Genomic DNA, 20,346 nt, shown 5'->3' with positions numbered 1-20,346 from the left:
TGGTTGCCTGCCATGATAGCTCAGTGGCTGTGGCACCGCACTTCTGAGACTAACGTCATGTCTTCGATCCCAGGCGATAGAAGTGCTTGTGTGCCGTGCTCACCAAAGGACCCAGGTGGCACACAAAGCCCCAGAAAAAAATATAGTTTTGGTTACGAAGGCCTTCTCAACATGCTGTCACATTCGTATCTCGAAAGCTCCACCACATCAATTAATCACATTTTTTCCATGTGTTATGCTTCCACCTGGAGCTGGTATCCATGGGACTTATGTCAGTGGCAATGCCCCTGTTGTTTTTCATGCTACCTATACTTCCTGCCCTACTACCATACCAAGCTTGTGCTCGATAAAGAGTGATCCCTATACTCCATAACCAAGGCTGACTGCTCTCCTGCTACGGCTACAGGCAATTTCTAGCAAGCCCTTTCGAGATTTGTGTGCATCTTGTTATATTTTTATTTTTTTACTGCAAATGGAAATGCACGAAGCCAATAGCCTAACCTAAATCCTTTAACCTAAAACCCATGGATTGCTGATAAATTAACTTAGAGCAATGCACATGTGAGAAAAACCCTTACAATAAAATAAAAGAGCAGCCATTCAGCATAAAGCTATGTGCGCATTATGAAAAAAATTGCAGCAGAACCCATCTCACGATGATTGTCGATGCTCATAAATCGGCATTGGATCAATATAATGACACAACATATTGCCACTGTTGAAACGAGTTATGTTATGAGGTGATACTGCAGCGGGACTGCTCTTTCATGCTTCCCTAAGAAACTTGGTGCCATCTAGCGCCGTTGCCATGAAGCCTGTGCGTGGCCTTCAAAATGCATGGCATGCCAATGCGTGCAAATAATGAGAAACAGGGCACGTGGCAATCAGGCTGCTCTCTTGCACTTCTGCCCAGACTTGCTGGCCATTTAATGGCACTGCTGAGAGGTGCACGCATAGCCTCCGAGATGAGAAGCATAGCGCCAGTGCCTAGGATTTATGCCCCCGGAAAGTGTGTGAAGTACCTTAAGAATGCTTCCGCATGAATGAAAAATATTGCAACTCACATTTACTGCAATTAGCATTATTTGCATACTTAGACATTTATATCCTCTTTACTAGCCTCTTGCACCAACCCAGTGGCCCAAGTCTTCTACTAGCTTAGGCCACTAGGTTATGGTTATTGGTTATGATGGTGTCGTGGTCTTTGCGTTGTCGTCATTCCAACTTAATCATCCAGCTCTCGTCATGCCTTCACCCTCATACATTGACTTCGTGGCCCAAATTGCCTACTAGTTTAGGCCACTAGGTAGTACAGTCGAATCTCGATAATTATAACTCGAAGGGGCCCGAAAATTTGTTTCAATTAAAGGAAGTTCGAATTAAAAAGAGGACTTGTTCTTTAAGTACTCATGCACCATAGTGCTATGCACGAACGATGTGAGCTGTGAAATATCGCGGGATGCAAGCAGACAGCGAGCGAGGACCATGAAATTGCCCATGCCGGCCAAGGCTCGCTTCCCGATAATGGCAGAAAATGAAACTTCAGGGGGTGGACTAAGCTGGCGCCGGACCGGCGGTGCTGGTGTAGAGGCGGGTGCACGCGGAGGCTGTCGAAGGTGAGGGAGTTACGAGGGAATTGAGAGGCAGGACGACGGAAGTGGCCTCTGCGAGGAGTGGGGGGAAGGAAGCAAATATGCTTTCTTGCCAGCCTAATTGATTGCTCTGATTACCTCTGCCACCTATTTATTGCCACCTAAGACGCACCGAAATGGCAGAGTTGCTTCCTGCTGCGTGCTCGCATGCTTTTTCCTTCGTCTGCTGACAGATAGGCGCTGCGTTTGCATTCTTCATCCTACCCTCTTAATGCATCATGGCTTATGAAGGTGACAATGTCATTGCCACTGATCATAATCGAGTTGGTGTGCTCCCTTCTGTTGCAACATCGCTGCATGCAGCAGACGAGCAGAATGAGGTACTGGGTGTCACCTTTGTGTCCTTGTATTCAAGGCCCGTCTTGTACAGAACCGGATGTGGCGCACTGTCTTCAACAACTTTTCCATTGGGATGTCTTGGTTTAGACTCGTTATTGTAAAAAAAAAGCCGCAGTTTCACCCAAAAGCCAAAGCATCGATTGCAATAGCATATTAGTGGACAGCTATATGAATCAAGGATAGTAGTCAAAACTTAGGCGCGCTAAGTTAACAAGCATGGTGTCGTGCACACAAGCAAACATGCCACTCGATGACCGTGGAAACTCGCTATCAAAATGCTGGCATGAGGAAACGTGGCAGCAGCAGCGAGTGAAGTGACATTCATGCTGTCTATCGCTTCAATGCAAATCGAGTGCCGAGAATACACAGCATGCACAAAGCTACGGGCTGCCGACGCACCTGGACTCTGCCCCCAGTGCAGATCGCTTTCAAGACACGACCGCAAAACTGTGAGCAGCCGTCACATACGAAGTTGCTGTTGGAGTAAAATACTGCCCCCTTTTCTCCCCTCTCCCTGGTGCCTAGCAGCCTTAGGTGTCTCGCGCATGACGGAAGACGGCGTGCTTCCTCCCGACTTTGTGGGAGAGATTGAGCCCCAATTTTGGCTCCCCTCGCACACTCGCACTCGCACATACAGTGTAGGTCATGCTACGACGTAGTCATCGCCCTTGGACGTTACCTGGAACCGTGCATACAACGTTGAGGAGTCTCCTAAGTTGTTCCTCTACGGCGGAGTCGGAGCAGTGCTAGTCAGAGGCGCCGCCACATGATTGGCGTCCGGCTGAGAGCATTGTCGAAGCGCAGCATGTTCGAATTAGTGGGCGTTCTCGCCCATTGGAATACACATAACTTTGACGGGACCACAGCATCAGTTTGAATAAACTGGAAGTTCGAATAAAGTGTGTTCGAATTAACGAAATTCGCCTTTGTCCTCATGCTTGTGATGTTCTCTTGGTCTTTCAATCGTCGTCACTCCAGCTTCCTCAAGGTTGTGATGCTATCATGGTGTTCACGGGGTCATTCCAACTTTTGTCATCTGACTGTCATCATGGCATTGTCCTCACAGTCGTCATCGTCACAATCATTGCCATCCCATTGGGGTCATGCCATCTTCATGACGCTTTCATCGCACTTTAGTCATGACTTCAAAAACATTGTTCTCATTGTCATCACACGGCCTTCATTGTCCCATTGACGTCGTTCGTTCTTCATTTCATCATAATTATGCTGTCATTCTGTTGTTGTCATTGCATCATCATCATACTGTCATTGTCATACATTTTTTGTCATGCCGTCGTCGTGATGAATTTATCGTCCTTCCAGCTTCGTCATCCAATTATCGTCGTACGGTTGTCGTCATCTCACGGTCCCCATATCGTCAAGTCATCATGCATTCATTGTCGTACCATCGTTGTGCCATTGTGGACTTTCCGTCGTCATCATTTATGTCTATCGTCCTCACACCACCATCATCAGACTTGGCACAGTAATCGAGAGATTAGATTATAGTTGTAGTCAAGGGCACTCTACCAGACTTCTGTCACCTGTTGTCCCAAGGTTCATTTGACCTGCAGGTCATATTCAGTGAGCTGCAGGAAAATGACTGATCAACTGCATGGCAAGTTCCACGAGTTAGCAGACAAAATTAATTTTCATCAGCATTAGATGAAAGCCAGGGCAGCTGCCGAGTGTCGTAGCATGACCTGCACATAATGGTGAAGTAGAGAAGCACCATCGACACAGACTAAGACGAAGAAAAGGAGAATACAAGTGCTTACTTGCAACTAACGGTTTACTGAAGGTAAAAGTCACAGGCCTGCGCAGCACAGTCACAGTGTAAGCTGGCGGAACAGCTCCGTAGAGACCATCGTAAACTGCTCCCAAAGCAGCGAAGCTCCAGGGCAGCATTTTCTGCTGCACGTACATGAGGGCCTTTGCAACAAAGCTGTCGTGGCTTATTTTCGGCTGCACGCACATGAGGTTGTTCATGAAGCAGCTGTCATGTCTGATTTTTGGCAGCACCCACTTGAGGGTCTTGGCGGTGAAGCTTCTGGGTCACATTTTCGGCAGCACGCACTTGAAAGTCTTGGCGGCGAAGCAGTTGGGCTGCACTTTCGGCAGTTTGCACTAGAGGGTCTTCGCGGCGAAGTCTCTTTGAGTCTTTTTCACAAGAACAAACTTAACTCCCCGCGCTCTGTCAATGGCGAGCTGCAGCTTGTGCTGCTCTTTGCACAGCAGTGAATGAAGACAATCCGTGCTTAAATGCCCTAGGGACTAGGTCGGTGTTCCCTTCCAAATACTCAACGAGGCCTTTTAGCTCCGGGTCTGCTCGTTGCTGTTTAGTGAAGTCTTCCGCGCTTATTATTCCGAGGAAGGCGTCACCGTCCTCGTAGTCTTGTGGCGGGGGATCGATGGGGGCGCGTGATAGGCAGTCGGCGTCAGAGTGTTTTCGTCCGGACTTGTAAGTTACAGTGATGTCATATTCTTGTAGTCTGAGGCTCCACTGTGCCAGTCGTCCTGAAGGATCCTTTACATTCGCTAGCCAACACAACGCGTGATGCTCGCTGACGACTTTGAATGGTCTGCCATAAAGATAAGGGCGAAATTTAGCTGTAGCCCAAATGCTGGCGAGGCATTCCTTTTCGGTCGTAGAAGAATTGCCTTCCGCTTTTAACAACGACCGGCTAGCGTAAGCTATCACGTGTTCGTGTCCATATTTTCTCTGGACTAGAACGGCACCGAGGCCTAGGCTACTGGCGTCAGTGCGTATTTCGGTATCGGCGTGCTCGTCGAAGTGCGCATGTACGGGCGGCGACTGCATGCGTCATTTGAGTTCTTGAAATGTGTCGGCCTGCGGCGTTTCCCACTTGAACTAGATGTCACATTTAGTTAGCTGTGTCAGCGGCTCAGCGATGCGTGAAAAGTCCTTGACAAAGCGCCTGTAGTAGGCACACATGCCAAGGAATCAACGAACTGCCTTTTTGTCGATGGGTTGCGGGAACTGTGTGATGGCAGCTGTCTTTTGTGGGTCTGGACGGACACCGAATTTGCTGATGACGTGGCCTAGAAGCAGAAGCTCATTGTAAGCGAAGCGCCACTTTTCCGGCTAGAGATGGCTTCTAATACTGTTGCAAGCCACCTAAGGTGATTGTCGAAATTTCCAGCGAAGACAATGACGTCATCCAAGTAAACAAGACACGTCTGCCACTCCTGGTAAAACCATGTCCATGACTTGCTGAAACGTTGCAGGCGCTGAGCATAGTCCGAATGGCATAACCTTGAACTCGTAGAGGTCGTCTGGCATGATGAAGGCGGTCTTTTCACTATCTCTCTTGTCAACTGCTATTTGCCAGTAGCCAGACTTGAGGTCCATCAACGAGAAGCATTTAGTGTTTCAGAGCTGATCCAATGCGTCGTCTATCCGTGGAAGGGGGTATGTGTCCTTCTTCGTGATCTTGTTCAGTCGACGATAATCGACGCAGAAACGTAGGGTTCCGTCCTTTTTCTTCACCAGGACTACAGGAGATGCCCCTGGCCTTTTCGACGGGTGGATGATGTCATTGCGCAGCATTTCGTCGACTTGATGCCTAATAGCTTCACGTTTTCGTGTCGAAACTCTGTAAGGGCTCTGGCGGAGTGGTCGAGCGCACTCTTCTGTTATTATGCGATGCTTTGCAACTGGTGTTTGTCGAATCCTCGATGACATCGAAAGGCAGTCTTTGTATCGTTGGAGAAGACTTCTGAGCTGTTGCTGCTTACTCATGTTGAGACCTGGATTTACGTCGAAGTCTGATTTGGGAACTATGGTTGTCGGGCTAGATCCGGCAGAATCCGAGGTGACAAACGCATTGCTGGTTTCCAGAAGTTCCTCGATGTAAGCGATCGTCATGCCTTGTTGATGTTTTTGACTTCCTGGCTGAAGTTTATGAGCAACACTTTCGCTTTTCCTCCGTGCAGTCGAGCGATCCCTCTTGCGACGCAAATTTCACGGTATAGCAGTACACGTTGGTCACCCTCGATGACACCTTCTGAATTGGCAGGTGTTTTGGTGCCGACGAAAATGACAATGCTGGAGTGGGGCGGGATGCTGACTTGACTTTCGAGCACGCTCAAGGCATGGTGGCTACGAGAACTCTCTGGCGGTATCGCTTTATCTTCCGACAGGGTTTTCGACTTCGACTTTAGGTCGATGACTGCACCGTGTTGGTTTAGGAAGTCCATGCCGAGAATGACGTCGCGTGAACATTGTTGGAGGATAACGAAGGTGGTAGGCTAAGTCCGGTCATGAACGGTAATTCTTCCCGTGCAGATTCCAGTTGGCGTGGTGAGGTGTCTTCCAGTGGTCCAAATTAGAGGGTCTTCCCATGCAGTCTTAACTTTCTTCAATTGGGCGGCGATAGGTCCACTCATGACGGAGTAATCGGCTCCTGTGTCTACTAAGGCAATGACTGCGTGGCCGTCGAGAAGCAGGTCGAGGTCTGTGGTTCTTTGTCTTGCGTTACCGTTAGGTCTTGACGTCGGGACACGGCTGCGTCGCGTTGACTTTTGGCTGGTACGTGGCATTGTCAGGTTGCCTTTGGTCGGTGTATTCTTTGCTTCCGGACTTCGTCGGGACAGCGGCATGCCATTGTTATGTTGTCGAGGTAATCGCTTCGGTGTCTTCGTCGGCGGTGGAGGATCTTCGTCAGTTCGAGGAACAGCAACCGCACCTCCATCGGTTGCTGCTTTTAGTTTATTCGGATATGGGCTCGCAGAGCGGCCCTGGGCTGGGCCAGTGTATGGTCGGTGCTGCGGCGACAGGTAGCGGCCTGGTGATGGGGGAACAGGACGGTCGTCAAGGGCTCCACTGAGTGGCGGCAAGGTAGTCGGCGATATCACGAGGTCGTTTGATAAGCTGTGGTCTCCCATGTTAACGGCACCCGCCGTGGTTGCTCAGTGGCTATGGTGTTAGGCTGCTGAGCACGAGGTCGCGGGATCGAATCCCGGCTACGGCGGCCGCATTTCGATGGGGGCGAAATGCGAAAACACCCGTGTACTTAGATTTAGGTGCACGTTAAAGAACCCCAGGTGGTCTAAATTTCCGGAGTCCTCCACTATGGCGTGCCTCATAATCAGAAAGTGGTTTTGGCACGTAAAACCCCATATATTATTATTATTATGTTAACGGCGAACCCTCGGAGTCCCATCTCCTGTTATGGGCATCGACGATAGATGTGCCCGGCTTTTCTGCAGTGATAGCAAAGCGGACGGTGGCCGGGGGCGCGCCACACGTCAGTCTTCCTTGGAATGCTGCGTGGGGTGACGGGTTGACCTGCTGGCGGTGGGGGTGCTGGCGGACGACGGAACTGTGTTGTCACTGGGCCCTGCCGTGGGCACAGAGGGGGAATGGGACGGCGGGCTACAGCGGCATATGTCATCGCTTGCGGCTGAGGCTGCGGTGATTCAGGGACTACTCCAAGTTGTTGTCGGAGCTCCTCATGGACGGCGTTGGCAATTGAAGCCACTTGAGACTGTGATGAAGGGAACAGCTTCTGTAGCTCCTCCCGCACGACTGCTCGGATAGTCTCACGCAGATCGTCGGTGGCAAGTGACTGAATTCCGGCGTAGTTTGTCCAATTCATGCGGCGGTTGAATTGCTGGTTCCGCATTTTCATTGCCTCCTCAATGCTAGTGGCCTTGCGAAGAAACTCGTCGACAGTCTGCGGTGGGCTCTGTACCGGTGCTGAGCGATAACATTTCTTAGACGGTACAAGCGCTCACCTGTAAAAGATAAACGAATTCACGTATCAATATATTAGTTGCGAATAAGCACTCCTGTTGTCCTTCTCTTCGTCTTTGTCAGTGTCGATTGCGCTCCCCTACTTCACCATGGAATCTTAACAACTCTTTCGAATGTCTACCTTGCTTGCACATAATGGTAATTTTTATTTCGGAAGTGAGAACAAGTGCCAATCCATTTGGCTGCATTCTTGCCCTTGTGCAAAAGCAGGTGCAACAGGTGAGAGACAAATTAATGTCAGTGCACTGGACAATTATGAGGCCTGGCTTTTTTTGTCTTGTGACAAATAATTTCCCATTTGTGCCTAGCACACACATCACTTTTAGACGTTTGAAAATTCAAGCATGCAAAGCAGTGAAATTGGTAGCAAGGTTTGGCATTGGGTTGAAACTCTTTGTACGTTGTTCTAAGGATATGTGGGCACAAAATCTTAGTTCAGTGCTGCTAGGTAGCCAGTTGGTGCTGCAGACCAGAAACCGCACCCTGGCAGCTATCAGGCGTTTCACAATGCTGGTGTGATGAGAGTGTTGCTGGCTTCGCACCTCGATGTTGCACGAGGTGGGATGAAAGAAAAACCATTGCTGTGCTTTGCCTCATGTTTACTGCCTGTTACACTCTGTGTGTCGTATGCACATTGGAGCTGCATGGACATAGCTGCTTAGGAATGCTAGTGTTTATGCGTACAATGATCATTCAAGCGGTGGGAGGCAGAACGCTGCTCTGGCTTCAGTGCAAAGCCGACTGAGCGGAGCCATCGTTTTCATCGTTGCCAGCACTATTGTGCTGCCTTGGTGTCAGTGGCATGAGTGCGCCTCGAGTGTCTGAATGATCGTTGGGGCACTAAAACAATATATATGCCTGTTGAATTGATTAAGCATGGTACACTGTATATAAAGATGTGCTTATTGGAAATGGGAATCATCCACTTGCATTTTACTAGTGCTGGTGTGGCATACAAATAAGACAGATGCAGCTACTTGGCAATTCATTAAGTCAGGAACTTTTGATGAATTCTAATCTTGCTTGTACGGAGATTGGAGACAAGTCTGTGGGCTTTGGGGGCTTTCCTAATAATAAAACAAACGACAACTTCCTGTTCTTTAAGAGTTTTGTAATATAAACAATTCAAGGACATTTATGTTTTGAGCGTTATCATGTTGGAAAATGTTCTTGATTATACGATGCTGGGTTCTTTTACTAGCCTAATATGTGTATACTATGCCTGCAGACAAAAATGTGCACCTTTTTTTCTGAGGATTGAAAAAGGGTGAGGCAATTTTTCTTGTGCTATTGTTGCCTGCTTGCAGCCTAGGAAAGCCGCGAGCAGTGCTTGAAACTAAAATCTACCAGCTTCAGGAGGAGATGACTGAGTTACTGCGGCACAAGTCTGAGGTGAGTAATGCCAGTGTGTCCTGGTGCTTTGTGCAGGTTTTGTTCTTTGCCATACTGGGCTGTGTGGTTTGTGTCACCCCAGAGTGAAGAAAACAAAGTGCATGTGTCATCACAAGTGTTTGTCACTTCGACTTTGCTCATCTTTCCACCGTGACATGTGCTCCCTCTGAGGTTGAGCGTCTTGCATGGCAGCATTTGCCAGAAAAGTCCAGTCTCATCTGCATTGAAGATTTCTGCGGGAGAAAACTCCGCGGCGATCTTCGGCCACTCCTCAGAAAGCCACTGTTGCATTTCCTGGCTGCTGACAGCTTCACTTTCGCCTGAAATGGCTTTTCCCACAATGCTGTGGCGGCTTTTGAACCTTTGCAGCGACCCAGTGCCACCGCAAGTTTTCCTTCCCGAGAGCAGCTGCAAACCATTTCTCATTTTCCATCAACGTGGGGCCATCTACGGGAATGTTTTTAGCTCGGACCTCCAGAAGCCACGCATGCAATGCTTTCTCAACTTTCTCAAAAGCCGCAGGGTGTGCACAACATGCTCCGGAGCGACTTTGCTCAGCTGCTTTGAGCTTGATATCTTCCTTGGTTTTGAGCAGCGTGCTGTTCGTGGTTTTGAGCAGCGTGCGTGTTTGAGCAGGTTTTGAGTGCTCCGTGGAATGCCAAATGCATCAGCCACCGAGGACTTCTTCTCGGTCTTTTCGACGCTTTGTATAATCGCCAACTCGGTTGGAGAGTCCAAATTTTTCCGCTTCTTTATGTTTGCAGCCGCCGTAGCTTGCACTGCACGACAAAGCCGCACGTCACACACGCCACCCATGGAATGTTCACCACACACAAGAGAAATTAACGGGCGTTCTGTCTGGTATGCACTGATCTGGCTTTCCGGCGCCTGCATACTGCTGCGAAGGAGAAAAAGAAAAGAGGGAAGTATGGAGAGAGTGGAGAGATAGCTCGGCAGCACTCGGCAGTAATGGCTGTAATGGCGGCATGCACTGTGTGTAGGTGCCGTGCCTCCCTCACACTCCCATTTGCTTTTTCGCATTGTACCACTACGGCTCCATTGGCTGCGTGTGCTCTGTACTGGCCACTGCCAAACCGGTTTTCTTGTTCCTTCACGCACGTGGTTTGCAAACGTCACGGGGTGCTGCATGCCAAACGACCGTGGGAAACTTGAGGGGCTTTGGGGAAAGTGCACCTTCCAGGGTGCGGCGCTCCTCTAGACCGGCCGTCGCCAAGCCAGTTTCCTTGTTCTTTCACGCACGTGGCTTGCAAACATCACGCGCCGTTGCGCGCCGAACAACCGCAGAAGGTGCATTTCGCTGCTCTAGACCAGCCGTCGCAAAGCCGGTTTCCTCCGCGCATGCAGTTCGCAAACATCACGCGACGCCGTGCACCGAACGGCCACAGATGGGCGCAGGAGATGGCTACACCTTTGTGGAAAGCACACCTTCCAGTGTGCGGCGAGTGGTTTGATATATCTAATGACCTGCGAAATTAGAGTTTGATATACGGCGCAACTTTCCTACACATTTACACAGGATTTTCAAGGGGATAATCTGTGTGTTCGATATATTCAATAATTCCAAATATCCGGGTTCGACTGTGTGCTGGACTGTGAAGGAAATGACTGTGCGGAATGGACGATAGAACAGCGTGTTATGTGCCGTCCTTTTCTGGGTTCCTTTAAATAAAGCTGTCTCAGTGTTCAAGCAGTGCAGCAGCTGACAGTGCACATGCATGAGTTCTGCATTGCTAGCTCTTGCCATTAATGCTTTGTGGTGTGCAGAGGCGAGCCACATTGTTGTTCTAGCCAGGGATTTATTAGCACAGTGCTTCTCAAATCGGGGTCTGTGAAGCCATTCTTGGGGGACCACAAAACCCGTGCAGGCTTGGCCACTGCAAGCCTTGCGGCATTCTGGTTGGGGTCTGCAAAAATATTTCCTCTTCTCCATGAGATGGCTGCAAAGCTTTGTTGCAGTTTTCTACGACATATGCATGCGATTAAGAGACAGATGGGCTAGTTGGTTGCTGGCTTGATGGAACATGGTTGTAATGGCGCGTTTTAAGGATATCCTGTCCTCTTGTTGAATGTGCCTGCAGATATGCAACTCCGCTTAAGCATCATGACCGCACCACATATTGGTAAGCTGTCCAGATTGAATCGACGGGGCACTAAAGGCACCTGTTTCATGCCGCATGTTGTGTTAATTTATACCCCCCCTCCTCTCGTTGCAAGGGGTCCCCCATCATTTCCACCGGTCCACAAGGGGTCCCTGACAAATCTATGGCTGAGAACCACTGTAATTAGAGTATTATTCAGGAGCACTTGCTGTGGCGGCAGCATCTCTCAGGGTTGATTGCTTTTTTTTAGATGATCAACGCATTTCCACATCAAGTTAACTAGGAGGCGAGTCAAGAGAAATAGTCCGGCTAACAGAGGAGGCCCAGACAAGGCTAAATGCACAAGTAAAAAAGGAAGGCATCAACTTGCTGATCCGACAGTAGAAGCCTGACTTCTTCTAGCCGGTTGTTATCATTTGATAGCATATTAAATGTATATATTCTGCTCACTCCGACACATAGTTTCTTGCTCATTGTTAAATAAAATCCAGGAAGCAGCTCGCAGCATGGTGTACCAACTACTGCACTGAGTGACAGTAATTGTGTGCTTAATTCAACAGTGTTTATTATGGGTTGCAACAAGACCAGGGCAATTCTGGTCATGTACCACAGTACCATCTGTTGCCGTGGTGTCAAAGCTAAGCATTATGATGGGTGCTACATAATAATTGCGCCACACTTTCCATCCTGCTAGGAATGACAAAGAAAAACCAGCCTACAATGCATGGTACTAACAGCATTTTAAGCCCCCTTCTCAGGAACTTGAGTAGGATGGCATTATGAGATGATCTTCGATGCTACACATATGCACGTGTAGTATTGCTCTATTGCAGGCATCTTTACTAAGCCTTTTTTCAATATGTCTACAAAGTTGTTGTTGGAAATAAAATTCAATTTTAATCAAAATAATATTTTCATGTCCAGAAGCTTAATTTACAGATATAAGAAATTCATGCAGGAACTCCTCCGGGAGTTGTCTAAGTGTGCATAAGCATTGTACCACTTGCTCATCTGCACGCAGCCCTGTGTCATTAGAGAGTTTTAGAATAGGGGCCCCAAACGTTCTGGGGCCCCAAAGAAATAGCGTGGAAGCCACTGCGCATGCGCAAGGCGCAAACTCCGTTTGGATTTTGCGTTGGGAACGCTATTTCACCGATTTAGCGGGAGCCCAAATAGCGGCCCCAAAAGCTTTGCGTCGGCAAACATGGCAGCACCCATCGAAGCGACGGCTCTAACCTAGCACAAAACTGGGTTCGATTCGCGGTAACACGTGAAGTTCGCAAGCTAGGAGAAGTGAGTGCGGTTATTGCTTTCTCTCAACTAGCGTGTGTTATGAAGATTGACTCATTAGACGCCGCTGATCTTGAATTCGATTGTGGATTTTATGGCGCGTAGGCCTAACACGGCTAAGCTTGGCTGGTGAAGGCTAGTAAAGTTGGTTTGCTCAAAACTAAGCGCAACTAATTGTTTGCTGCTTACAGAGAATAACCTCTAAATTGTACTTAAACGCGAATACACGCAATTAAAAATTATTATTCCTATCATAAAATGGTATATTTTATTTAATTATTTCTAATAGTTTTTCTTTGACGCCGTAGTGGCGCTTTCAGCGCAAGACGCTATCCGCAAACGTCAAACCCTATTCTAAAACTCTTCACTCCTACGTGCCCCAACGCTAACACCCGCAAAGCTCTCTGGGGCCCCAAACTATTGGGGCCCCTATTCTAAAACTCCCTATTACCTATGTTATGAAACTTGATCAAGCCAGTGCAAACGACAGCGCTGTGGTGACACGAGCAGGTGCGGGCGGCGGTGCCAGGTGTGCTGATGACTTTTCAGTCATTATAAACCGTTATCGCTCTTTAGCACCTTATTCATCCTCGTCGAACCATTGACCAAACATATTCGGGCGACGTATGGCACCGCCGTGTGGGCCGCACCATGAAATTGATCTGCTGACAAAGGGTGCTGACTACTGATGCCGTCCTGTGCTGTAATCCCACCACTTACTTAGCATTGGAGAAAGACACGCGGGCCCGTAACTTGAAAGTAATCTGCGAAAGTGGCAGAGTGAGGCTTGTGCTGAGAGCTCTGTGAGCACGGTGTTCTAGACGCTTCATTGGCGTTGAAGTGAGAGGCTGCACGAAGGCGAATCCGCTCGCTGCTGCGGGCGTTATTTCGAAAGATGTCCTCTTACAGGATGGACAGACGGAGGGACGGTTTTCTCATTGGGTACGCATAAAAATGCTTACGCATTTAAAAGTTAATTCTTTTCCTGCAACAGGAGCTGCTGTAATGTGGCTTTGCACCAATTGGTTTGTAGCGTTTTAGCTTATGAGGAAGCTATGCCGCCAATCAAATACATGTAAAATGCAGAAATGCTTTTCTAAGATAACCCCTGGACACGGAGTAAGACATATAGGAGGTGAAACTCCCGTCAGCGCGATCGAGCGCGGGCGACCAGATAAAGTCACAATTGTTGCATGCGCCAACGCTACCATATACAGTGGCGGCACCATGCGGCGCGTCGTAGAAGCCGCAGCGGAAAAAAAAAAAAGCAGCGCCCGGCAAAGGGCTCGGCGGCTCCGGCAGCTCCGGCCACTCCGTGGTAGAAGTCAGGCGCACGCGGCTGAATGGGAGCAACACGCTCAACCGGTTGCCCTGGCAACCGAAACGGCGGTAATTTCTTCCCATGCCGCCAGGTGCCGCCAGCATGAAAATATATCCGCGGGCTTGTGACCTTTACTGGTCGCCGCAAACAGCGGAGTTTCCGCTCCTAAATATTTCTTGCTCCGTGCCCCTGGACCAACGTCAATTAAATTTGCTGCATATTAGAAAAAAAGTTAGTCTACTGACTGTTGGAAATGAAATTTTAATTTAGGGCCTGAATTTTTTACAAGGACTCCAAAAAAATTATGTTAAAAAAATGGAAGCCCAGTTCTTACAATTTTGCCCCTCTGCATCAAAAACAGATATCGCCGTCGTGTAAACTGCATTAGAGTGGACAAATTTGATGTATAAATTTACAGTTTATGTGAACTTGTTACAGTGTTTGCAATGGTTTTTCGAAAGCCATACTCACATAAAAACAGTATGCAGCAGAGCAGTGTATAATACACCAATTTATTCTGGTTTAGATGTGCTATTGGATGCAATTGACAGAATTGTGATATTATTTTTTATTGTTGAGTTACAGATTTGTAAACTTGGTAATTTCTTTTCCTGCAAATTTTCTATTTTTCATAATTTCAATCGGTGCTCTTAGGCGCCTGTTCCTGCTACAAGTGTTGTCATTGTGCCTCGGCATCACCGAGCGAATGAGCGCAGCGATGAATTAAAGTGAACGCTTAGCACTGCGGAGGGTGAAAGGTGCAAGGAGGAAAGCGGAGAAGAGAGTGCAGTGGAACTTGGAGATGGAAAGCTGAGAAGGACATTACAAAAGCGGGAGAAGAAGAGCGTAGTGCAGCGACAATGGCTGCAAGGTGGTGCCAGACAGGGGCATAGCCGGGGGGGGGGCTTATTTCAGACCCCCCCCTCCCCGAAATTTTTTTGTAATGTCCATGCACCATCAACCAAAGTAACCCCCGGCGCCGGAAATCATTCTGGATTTTGTCTAGAATGTCTTTTTCACGCGCGAGAAGACATCTCACCGCGAACATTGCGAACTCGGGCTGGATTTATGTGACCATTATGTGACCGTTATTTATGTGACCGTTTATGTGACCGTTATGTGACCGGGATTCACATAACGCAAGCAGCCCCATCAGAGCACAAAGTTTCAAGGGCGTTTTGGTGGCGAACGGGCTCGCCGCGAAATCTACGGAGCGCATAGATTTCAATTTCAAACTTTATGGGCATAACGTTCTTATAAACTATTGGTGCGAAACGGGCATTGACATTTCCGAAGTTGTGCTTCAGAGATTCAATTGCGGAAGTTTGTGGGTTTAATGTTGTTGTAAACATTTCACGCCCAAGGTGCATTGACCTTTCTAAAGCCTTAGATCGGAACATACAATGAGACAAGCCAAATCAACACACTATCAGACAAGTTGACAAAAGACGCAGTGAGATCCGATGAGACGAAGCGTTATGATGGTTCATTTGTGCCGTCATGTCGCATAAAAATATATCAACATTTTTTTTTCACCTATGCCAAAGCATCCATGTCAAGACACTAAAGCCAGCCAGGGTAACTACGTTCTTATTTATTTCTTCTACTTTGACTTTTATTTGTGAGGACACATTGAGCCTCATAATTTTTTTTATTCTTGCTACCCTACCAGCGGGCTGCCAGAGCCAGCCAGAGTGCGTGCGTTTTTCTCGTGTTGCCCCGACCACCGCGCTATGCACTTCGGTGCGCGTTTGGTTTTCTCTGGCTGAGTAGATTTTCACCTGGCATAGTTTTGGACGCCTTCTGGTTAGCAGACGAGAAAAAGAAACAATGGTCGCCCACCACCATCACTTTGAAGACTTGACGGATTGCACCGCGTTCGTTGAGCATAACCTCTCCGGAAAGTCTTGTCTCGCCGGTATAGGATACCGAGCAATATATGCGTATGGTTCTCGGTGAACCAAACGTCTCACGTTATCTTCGATATTCATTCGGTAGCCACATTAAGGGAGGGGCCAAAGTAGGCATTGCATTGTGAACAACATACTCTCCTTTGTGTTTTTTTTTTTTCATTTCGGTGCCCCCATCCCACAAAAGAAAAAAATATACATTGTTGCGGCGCAGCAAATTGTCGCATGGTGACAGCTTGTTACTACTTTTGCGGGAAGTAATCAACCATGGCATGCTTCGGTTGCCGGATACCATTATTATATTATTGAAATAGCAATTATAGGAACACTCCAGGCGCATTCCTGCTGTCAGCGTCGCCCTCATGTTTCGTATGAAGTCCAAGGGCGATAACGTCGTGACCATACGCCGCATGTTGTTTGTGTGAGTGAGAGTAGGGGGTGGGGGGTACGAATGGGTGAGACGACGATGGTGGCTATGTCTTGTGTGCGCAAAGGAGAAAAGCGGGGAGCAAGTGCGCCGCCTTCCATCGCGCGCGATACATCGAGGGGAGTGGATGAAATGGGGGTGGAATCTAGGATGTTGTGAACCTGTGATTGGGTAACATGTTTATTTGCCTTGTTTGACGCATTATATACAGTGACTTTTTCTTAGATACGTAGATTTATTGGAGACTTATACGTACATTCAAATATCTTGTTGCGAGGTTTTGTGTGTACACGCAGTGAACTTTCTTTCCAGTGACACTTTTGCCCTTTATCAAGCATTTGTATATTCGCATTTTTAATGAACGAGGGCGAGTCAAATGAAAGTGAGCCTACCCACCCCGCACATTAATGGTTCGGTTCGTTATCTGCGAGGCATGCGCGTAACACACAGGCCTTTTTCATTTACAAAAGTGACACGCAGGTGGGAGGGTAAATGTTCCTTAATGCCCTCATACACTGGGTTGGACATGGTTGCGTGACATAATGGACGCTTCAGACGTTGAGCAGCGTGGTGCCGTGAGGTTTTTGACAGCTGAAGGTGTTTCCCAAAAAGAAATTAGTCGCCGTATGACTGCCGTGTACGTTGAACATTGCATTTCATTGGCCACTGTGACGCGTTGGAGCAAACGGTTGAAAGAAGGACGTGAAAGTTGCAAAGTTGCAAAGTTGTGAAAGTTGCGATCCAAGACTGGGCCAAAGCCTTCGTACAACCACCCCCAACAAAATTGCAAAGGTTGATGAGCTGATGAGACAAGAACGGAGGATAAGCATCGAGGAACTAGCAGAGCGTATGAACAGCAGTCATGGTTCGATTCACACCATAATTCATGAGCATCTCGGTCATCGGCTCTTGTGTGCGCAATGGATGCCCAATATTTTAAACCACCGCCAGAAGATGGAGAAGTTCGGCACTGCCTTGACTCATCTGATCCGGTATCACAATGAGGGTGACAACTTCTTGTCTGCAATTGTGATTGGGGACGAACCATGGTGCCACTACTACGAGCCTGAAACATGACGGCAAAGCTTACAGTGTAAACATTCGAATTCACCACCACAAAAGAACGCAAAGACTGTCATTTCCGCCGGAAAAGTGTTGTTGACTTTTTTTTTTTTGATCATCAGGGGCCATTACTGATAGAATTTGCTAAAGCCCGAGAGACTATCAATCGTTTCCGATATTGTGAAACGCTGGATCGGCTGCATGTCACAATCAAAAACAAACGACATGGAAAATTGACGAATGTGGTCATCTTGATCCATGACCTGGCTATGATGTTGGGCTGCTGAGTACAAGGTCGCGGAATCAAATCCCGGCCACGGCGGCCGCATTTCGATGGGGGCGAAAACTCCTGTGTACTTAGATTTAGGTGCACGTTAAGGAACCCCAGGTGGTCAAAATTTCTGGAGTCCACCACTACGGCGTGCCTCATAATCAGAAAGTTGTTTTGGCACGTAAAATCCCATAATTTAATTTTTAATTGTTCCACGACAATGCCCGTTCCCACATCGCTGATGTGGTTAATACAAAACTGGCAACATTCAAGTGGGAAACACTGCAACATCCCCCATACAGCTGAGACCTGTCGCCTTGCGACTTCCACATTTTGGGACATGAAAAAAGAGCTCAAGGGAAACAGATTCGTATCGGACGATGACGGGAAAGAGTCAGTTGCAGATTTTTTGAAGCAGCAACCCAAGGAGTTTTATGAGGTCGTAATCACCCGGCTCGTTAGTCAATGGGACAAATGTCTAAATGCTGATTGAGACTACTTTCTAATAAAGTACTCCGTTTGTCATATATTCGCATTGGCTCACTTTCATTTGACTCGCCCTCGTATATTTTGTAGCACGGCTTCATATACGTCTCTCTGTTGGGACAATAATTTCGTTGCAATTACTCACGATACACGACCGGTGACAGCTGCTCCTGCGTAATGCAATAGAATAAATGAGAGCGCCATTGCGATTTTTCACTGGCCGTTGCATATGTACAAAAATGTAAACAAGGTTCTTGAATGACAAAGTTTCATTAACATATTTGTCCTAGACTTGTTCATTTCATGCCGATTTTTGAGGACCTAGTTTTTTATGGCGCAACACAATGTGCACCCCCAGTAGTGTATACACCTGCTGCGCTTACTTCCAAAAGCTCGTGGATATTTAGTAACCCGAATTTTTCGATCTGAAAATTTTTCATATCAGTGGCATGCACTGCTTTGCTGGTTCGTATTGATATAGTTCTAAAGATTGTGTGATAATTTTTTTTACTTAATAAATAGACAAAGACATGTAATCATTGATATCAGTTATTTGGGGCACAATTTTAGGCACATACCAGTATATCTTTTGATGAAAAAATACACATAAAGCTTGTTTTGACAGTGCATAGCGTTCAAGAATTCATTTGCAGCGTCTTTGGTGATGGCAATGCAGTTATTATTCATGTATTTGAGCCCTCTACAAATTCTTTAAGAGGAAGCTTTAGCTCGGGCCTGACTCCGAGGCGGCCTATTCAAATGCATGTAAAATGCAGAAAGGCTTTTCTGAGATAACCCCTAGATCGCTTTTAATGAAATTTGTTGCATTTAAGAGAGAAAGTTAAATTCTAGTATCTGTTTGAAGTGGAATTTCGATTGAGGGCCTGAATTTTGTTTAAAATATTTTGAAAAATTTGACAGAGTGAAGAAAATAGAAGTACCACGTTTACAAACTAATTGCTCTGCATCAAGAACAAATATCGCGGTTCTTCAAACGGCATCTATTATAAGAGTCGAAGCGGAAAAATTTAGTATGACAATTTGTGCCTTACATGGATTGGTTACGTGGTGTACTAGGGTCCTGCAAAAGCAGTATTTCGATAATACTAAATTTTTTTATATTCATTTTAACATATGAATTTTGCCCTCTGTGGATGTACTATTAGATGCGATTCACAGAATTGTGATATTATTTTTCATTGTTGAGTTAAGAGTTTTAAACGTGATAGTCTAGTTTTCTGAAAATTTGTGATTTTTGCCAATTTTTAATAAAGGATTGACAACCTAAAGGAAAAATTCGAAACCAGAACTAAGTAGAATTTACGTTTTCCTTTTGAATGCAACAAACCTCGTCAAATATGGTGGAGTGGTTGCCGAGAAAAACGAATTCGCCTTCCGCATGTATTCGGATGGGAGCGCCCGAGCTAAAGCTTCCTCTCAAGTTGTAGGCCAAGCTGTAACGAGAGTTCCCCCCGAACAAAATTTCTGGCTACGCCACTGGTGCCAGAGTAGCGTGCGTCGTCTGGAAGGTCTGTCTGCGGCGGCTGCTGTGAATCACGCCCATGCGTCACCCACACACTGCCTCTTGCTATCCGCAAATTAGCGAGGCAGTTGTACCACACTTCGCTCCATTTCCAATGTGCTGCACAAGACAGATTGCCCGCACCAGCCAGTATGTTACAAAATGAAAACACGTATAGAGCTGTGTTCAAATTTTGCATTAGGGAGTATTGTAATCATTGGTGAATTTTTTTTATTAAAGGATTGACGGCCTAAATCAGGAATCTGCTTCCAAAAGTCACTAGATCTTAACTTTCAACGTCACCAAATTTGGTGCAGTGGTTGCTGAAAAAAAATTTCTCTTTTCCAATGTATTAAGATAGGAGCCTTCAAGTTAAAGCTTCCTTTTAAGGATTTGTCTTTGTCAAGGCTAGGATATTTGTCATGAAGTTGGTAAAAAATGAGCCCTCATGTGAAAATTTTGGCAGCTGCTGTCCTGATTCCTTGACTTATGGCATAGTTTTGACAATCTGACCCCATGGTATGCCTTTATGGTGCCTAAGGAGGAGGGCTTGTCCTGTTCTCATCTTCATAGGCTAATTCAGTTACCCTTTCAAGTGTGTTTAAGAAAAAAAGCATGCACAGACAACCAGACTGCATGGTGGATTGAAAAAGTGGTATGGAAAGGCAGCTAGAGATGTTGACAGGAAGGATGCTCACTTGTAATTGAGGTTTAGTGGAAAATAAGTCCACCGGGACCATTATTACACAAATACTGACAGTGGGAAATAAAATTA

The 20,346-nt window shown here is 47.0% G+C and overlaps 1 protein-coding gene across 3 annotated transcripts in view; it reads left to right on the top strand.

Annotated features, from left to right (window-relative positions):
• Nucleotides 1-20,346, top strand: part of Atg16 (Autophagy-related 16) — a 456,887-nt gene that overhangs the window by 68,529 nt on the left and 368,012 nt on the right. For all 3 annotated transcript variants that reach the window (XM_075682849.1, XM_075682848.1, XM_075682850.1), the window contains exon 3: nucleotides 9,078-9,162. In XM_075682849.1, the coding sequence (XP_075538964.1) occupies nucleotides 9,078-9,162 (85 nt within the window). The remainder of the gene's footprint in view (nucleotides 1-9,077; nucleotides 9,163-20,346) is intronic.

Source organism: Dermacentor variabilis, chromosome 2 (genome assembly GCF_050947875.1).
Source record: "Dermacentor variabilis isolate Ectoservices chromosome 2, ASM5094787v1, whole genome shotgun sequence".
NCBI classification, from domain to species: Eukaryota; Metazoa; Arthropoda; class Arachnida; order Ixodida; family Ixodidae; genus Dermacentor; species Dermacentor variabilis.
Note: the sequence above shows the minus strand (reverse complement) of the source record. Positions and strands in the feature narration are given on the sequence as shown.